A 6,216-nucleotide genomic window follows, 5' to 3' on the forward strand; every position below is an offset into this window, starting at 1 on the left:
TATTAGTTTCCAGACGCCAATCTGGCACGTGAATTCACCACGCATGATCTTCCTGTACATATGCTACGTTTATAACTTGTACAACTGTAAATAAACTATATATATATTCAATTTGAGTGTGGAGGTGTACTTTCCGACGAACCTGATTCACTACATCGAGTCGTGATATACAAGAAACCAACTCAACGAGGCGGAGTTGGGAAGGAACATTTTTCCATAAGATCTTCACTCTAATCATATATAAACATCTCAATAATCCAATGTATTATTAATCATCTAACCATCAGTCAAATTAATCAGGCAATATTATGCTTCTTTTCTTCCAGACTATTCTAAATTATATTAAAATTATAGTTCCTACTTTCAATAAGAGATGGTGCCTAACATTTACCTCTAATTTTTAATCACATAATTTCTAATTATTAATTGTAGCATAATATTGCCCAATTAATTTGGCTGATGGTTGGATGATTTTGACATAATTATTTTTCCAAAATGCAATTTAGTGCTGTTTAATTGGTACCATTTAATTGTCGAACCTAATGTCAATTTTTTCCCAGACAATTCATCCTTGACAATTGTTTCTCAGACAGTTCTTCCCCAGTAATCTCTCCCAGGTTAATCATCTCCAGACAGTTCTGCCCTGGACAATTTTTTCCCTACATTTTTAAAATGTAATTTCTGCAATGTTGCTTTGATCATTTGTTTCCATTATTATACCAGAGAGTTATGTCCTCATTATTCTTCCTGCAGACATCTTTATGACAGACTAGCAGATTCCACCATGCATTGTTGTGGCTCAAAGTGTATCTATTATAAATGTATAACACTACCCCCGTGGGTGGAATATCGAAAAATCCCTTTTTAGTGTATATTCTGTTGACGTACTTTATTAAAACATAATCAAAAATGCAAAAAACTGCATCTAAAATAGTATAAATAAAAGCAGAGTTCTTTACGGTAAGCTTTAATCCTGTCCATCTCCCCCACTGGGGGGAATTTTGACATGTAAATTATATAAAAACACATGCGTATTCGAATGCAGCGTTGTGTCAAAATTTCAAAGGAATTGGTAGGAACAAATGAACATCACATTTTTATTTATATAGATAGATAGAAGATGATCTGCTTTAGTTCATTTTCACAGAAAAGCAAACTTGGGGTGTCGTACTCATAGCACCATCTGTTGGACATAAAAACCTTAACCTAGATTATATATTTTAATTTATATGAATGTTTAACGGAATAATATACAGCCTATGTCCACACTCAGGTTCCATTCTAAATATTGGTGAAAGATTTTTTGAAATCGGATGAGTAGTTTCGGAGATTACCCCTACATCCAAACTTACCTCTTTATAATAATAGTATAGACTAGCAGACCCTGCCACGCGTTGTTGTGGCTCAAAATGCATCTATTATAAATTTATAACACTTCCACCGTGGGAGGGGAATTTTTCGAAAAATTTCTTCTTAGTGTACATTCTCTTGACGTACCTTAGTAAAACGCAAAAATGCGCATCTAAAATAGTATAAATGGAAGCAGAGTTCTTTATGGTAAGCCTTAATCACGTCCATCTCCTGGGGGGATTTCAACATGTATATTATATAAAAACACGTGCGTATTTGAATGCAGCGTTGTGTCAAAATTTCAAAGGAATCGGTAGGAACAAATGAACATCACATTTTTTTTTATATAAATAGATAGAAGATGATCTGCTTTAGTTCATTTTCACAGAAAAGCAAACTTAGGGCGTCGTACTCATAGTGCCATCTGTTGGACATAAAAGCCTTAACCCTAGATGATATAATTTAATTTATATGAATGTTTAATGGAATAATATACAGCCTATGTCCACCCTGAAGTTCCATTCTAAATATTGGTGAAAGAATTTTTGAAATCAGATGAGTATTTTCAGAGATTACCTGCTGCAAACAAACTTACATACAAACATTACCACTTTATAATATTAGTATAGATTAAAACAGATAAGTTGTGTACATACTTCATCTTTATAAAATTTATCTTCAAAAAATACATTTATGATATCATTTATAACTTACATAGCCAGATGACCAAGCAGTTAAGGTGACAGCCTACTGCTCTGGAGGACCCAGGATTGAATCCAACAGAGTCAAGAAACATCCAGGAATTTTTTTTGAGGAGTGGTCTGTCCAGATATCCATCTCTCATCACCTGGCTAAACCCATAATGGGCTTGCTAAAAAAGGCTCTCTTAGTGTCAACAGGGCATGAGTTTTAAAAATCATTCATATTAGAATGAGTTATTTCATTAGTTTTATAAGTATAAATTCATTTTAGTAATAGTATGCAAAAACCATGGCAAGAGTTTGCCAAAATAAACCTTATATATCAGTTTTTTAATGCATTTCACTGAACTAATTTACTATTAGTAATATTATAATTAATTTTTATAACATGTTAAAAATGTACAGTATATGTGATGAAAATGTTGTATCATATATGGCAGATATGACCAAGTATGTAATTTTATGCTCTATTTGACACAGTGATGTCACTTCTAAGCCATTTGGCATTTTGTGACTATTTAGAAATAAGAATAATTAAAAAAATAATGTTGCAAAAAAGTATGTAGAAAAATAATATTCTGAAGAAAAAATGTTTGGAGAAAAAAGTATGATAGAAAATTGTCTGGAGAAAAACTTTTGAAGCAAAGAATTATGTAAAAAAATGTTCAGTAAATTATCTGAGGTAGAACCGCTTGGAGAAAAATGGTTCAGAGAAGAACTGTTTGGGGAAGAGTTGTCTGAGAAGAATTGTCCTGGGATCAATTTCTTGGGAAGAATTAACCAGCTACATTTATCTAGAGAAAATAAATTTTCAGGCATTATATCTCTTATGTTAGGATATTAGATAAAATATTTTAGCACACAGTCTATCCTTACCTAATACAGTGGTTTTCAACTTGGGGTGCTACAAAATATAGTGCTGAGAAGTGCTATAACATTTCTTACATGTACATGTAGGAATACATGTAATGAGAATGAGAATAAAAAAAACAGTTACTAACTTAGTAGAAACTTTATTTACACTTTGTTTTTAATTTATAAAACAATTTTTACATGTTAATGTACAGCTTGTTGTATAAAAAGTTCTGTAGGCTTTTAATTTTGCAGAAGTGTTCATGCCATCTTGAAAATTCAGTTGACTGGATAAATTTCTCTCAATTCAGATTATTGCTAAATTGACTAATGTATCTTGTGCAGTAACTGTTTACAAATCATTTTTAACTCCTTCCTTACAGGTCATTGCAATACAGTAGAGCGTCGTTTGTCCGAATCAATTGGGGACTGAGGTTGTTCGGATAACCGATTATGTACGAAAAAATATATTAACCTATCCCATGTTGAAATTTTTCTCCATTGCGTGTCGCTTTGTGTTGAATTTTCGTCACTGTTAAGCCTAATGTAGATTTTTATAATAATAATTGTGGCTATTGTATCGTTAAAAATTATTTCTTTATTTTGTATAAACAAAATAAATATTTTGAAAAATATAAAAACAAATAAAAATTATACTTTAGAAGTTAATCTAGTATCAAAAACGTTCGATTCAACACGACACACATTCAGACACACAGTCCTCAGAAAAACATCACACAAAAGTGTCAGTGCTGCCAGCTAAAACACACCAACAAAAAAAAATATTGGAGTAGCCCAAGACATAGCCAAAGGTTGCAGTGCCACAGCACTACATTTCCATTGTATTTGTTTTCTAAACAGTTTATAATTTTACATTATGATGCTATTTCTTAATGCATAGCTTTACAATTTATTATATGTGCTATTTTTCTTATTGTTATATTAATTATATTAAACTTTTTACAGAAAACGAACTGCTGCCAGGAAGTTAATTGAACGTTATTATTACCAGTTAACAGATGGCTGTGGAAAACCAGAATGTTCAAACATACATTGTGCTTCAAGTGGAAAGATTCAAAAACTTTCTCCGGATCAAGCAGCAGCAATGGCTCTACAACTTTTTGTATCACATCCAAGAGCAAAACTCTGTGAATCAAATTCTCCAAAAATGGCTAAACTACCAGAAGTATTTAACAATTCTCCAAATAAAGCTGGGTCTTCACAAGTTGATAATACTCAAGAAACAATGCAAGGATGTGTTTCTTCTACAACAAATAAAGCTGGTTATATGGATATATCTAATGACCCCAAGGGGGATTGGATAAACAGTAACAGAAATAAATCTAATCAATGTCACCAAGTGAGAAATATGATTAATTCTGATGAAGATGACGACGATGATGATTGTGAATTTTCTCAAATAGTAGATGTAATATCACCATTTCAGCCATCAACTTCCAACTCAAAAAGATTACCTTGTTATGGATTATTAGAAGATAATATCATACCTAATTCAGGTACATTAATGATACAAATATTTTTATTACTTAAAATTTAAATTTAGTAAATAAAAACATTTCCTGATATTATTTCAAATTTATTGAATTTTAATAAGTTTATTAATAATTGGATTCAATTTAAAGTATTTATTTTTATAAATGAAATGGTTTTTATGAATTCTAGAAGACTTTTCTTTTGCATGATACTTTTTCATAATTAGGATGTGATTTCAATTCCATTCTTTAAAGAAAAATATCCTAATTTCTAGCAAGGGAACTTTTTAAATTGATATCATTGTTAACAATTTCAAATCTATGGTTGAGTCTTGCCTGTCAATCAGTTTTGCATGTTATTCTATGGAGTTGGACTGTTTAAACTTGACTATCTGTACTTCTATACTAATATTATAAAGAGGTAAAGTTTGTAAGTTTGGATGTAGGAGGTAATCTCCGAAATTACTCATCCGATTTCAAAAATTCTTTCACCAATATTTAGAATGGACCTTCAGGGATCTAATGGAATAATATAGGCTGTATATTATACCATTAAACATTCATATAAATAAAAGATATCATCTAGGTAAGCGTTATATTTTTGGTGTCAGCAGGTGAGGGGTAAGACACGTATGTATAGAGATAGGTAACCATGCAGCGCAGTCGCATGGTTACCTATCTCGTATACATTGTCGACTGTAATTTAGATAACAGTTAAATAAATGAAACATGTAGGTGATGACAAAAAGAAAGAAAAATATCTTCAAAATATTGGGTTGTTCAGAAAGTAAGTTTGTTTTTTTTCCGTGAAAAAAACCACAATATTTTTATAATAAATAAATATTTTATTGAATTATATATCGACCATTTTGGTCAAATACCTGTTGTCATCGTTTCTGGTAGTAGCATGATTTCACATTCATAAAAGTTTTTATTGTTGCTTACAAAAAACTGATTCAAGTGATTTTTGACATTGTCATTTCAAGTAAATGTCTTACAGTTAAAAAACAATTGTATAGACCAGAACAAGTAATAATCTGAGTGTGCTCCATATGGTGAATATGGTTGGTGTGATAGTACGTCCCATCTAAGTTAGAACAGTTTCTGACGAGTTACCAAACTTGTGTAAAATTTGACATTATCGTGGCAAAACACTACACCTGTTTTGTTGTTCAATTCTGGCCACCTTTTCTGTTTGATGATATTACTCAATTTGTTTACTCGATGGCAGTACACTTTCGAATCAATTGTTAAATTGTCTGGTAAAAGCTCCAAAAACAAAATTTCCTTAAAATCCCACCAAAGAGAGCATTTCTCTAAGAACATGTGGAACCCATATATTGAGTTTTGAAACAAAACCAATTTGTTTCAAGTAATCATAAACAGTTCAATTTGCCAGATTTAATCTCTTAGTGATTTCACGTGTTGTTATTCAGCAGTTTGCTTCAATCAATACCTTTATTTTGTTTTCATTGGCTTCAATTGGCCATCCAGAACGTGGTGCATCTTCAATATTGAAATTGCCAGAACAAAATTTTGTAAACCAGTTTTGGCACTGTCTTTCTCTTAACACATTATCTCCATACATGTACCACAGTTTTTTTCTTGCTTGAACAGCATTTTGATTTTTTGGTAATAAAAAAGCAATATATGCCGAAAATGATGCTTTCGATCTTCCATATTTGATGGGATGCAAAAAATAAACAATTGCACAAAATCAAACAAAATTTTTTACAAATAAGCCTTAAAATGCTAGCTGTCAAAATATATAATGATAATATGGTTTAGAATGAAAATGGTGGGAAAAATACGACTAATCC

General features: G+C 31.2%; 1 protein-coding gene across 1 annotated transcript in view; it reads left to right on the forward strand.

Moving 5' to 3' along the window:
- Positions 1-2,448: 2,448 nt before the first annotated feature.
- LOC111613467 (ubiquitin-protein ligase E3A-like) overlaps positions 2,449-6,216 on the forward strand; it is a 60,076-nt gene continuing 56,308 nt past the window's right edge. The window contains exons 1-2 of the mRNA XM_023354823.1: positions 2,449-2,501; positions 3,870-4,420. Of these exons, the coding sequence (XP_023210591.1) occupies positions 2,449-2,501; positions 3,870-4,420 (604 nt within the window). The remainder of the gene's footprint in view (positions 2,502-3,869; positions 4,421-6,216) is intronic.

The sequence above is a fragment of the Centruroides sculpturatus genome, unplaced genomic scaffold (assembly GCF_000671375.1).
Source record: "Centruroides sculpturatus isolate CEXI.00-Female unplaced genomic scaffold, Cexi_2.0 scaffold1791, whole genome shotgun sequence".
Classification (NCBI taxonomy): domain Eukaryota; kingdom Metazoa; phylum Arthropoda; class Arachnida; order Scorpiones; family Buthidae; genus Centruroides; species Centruroides sculpturatus.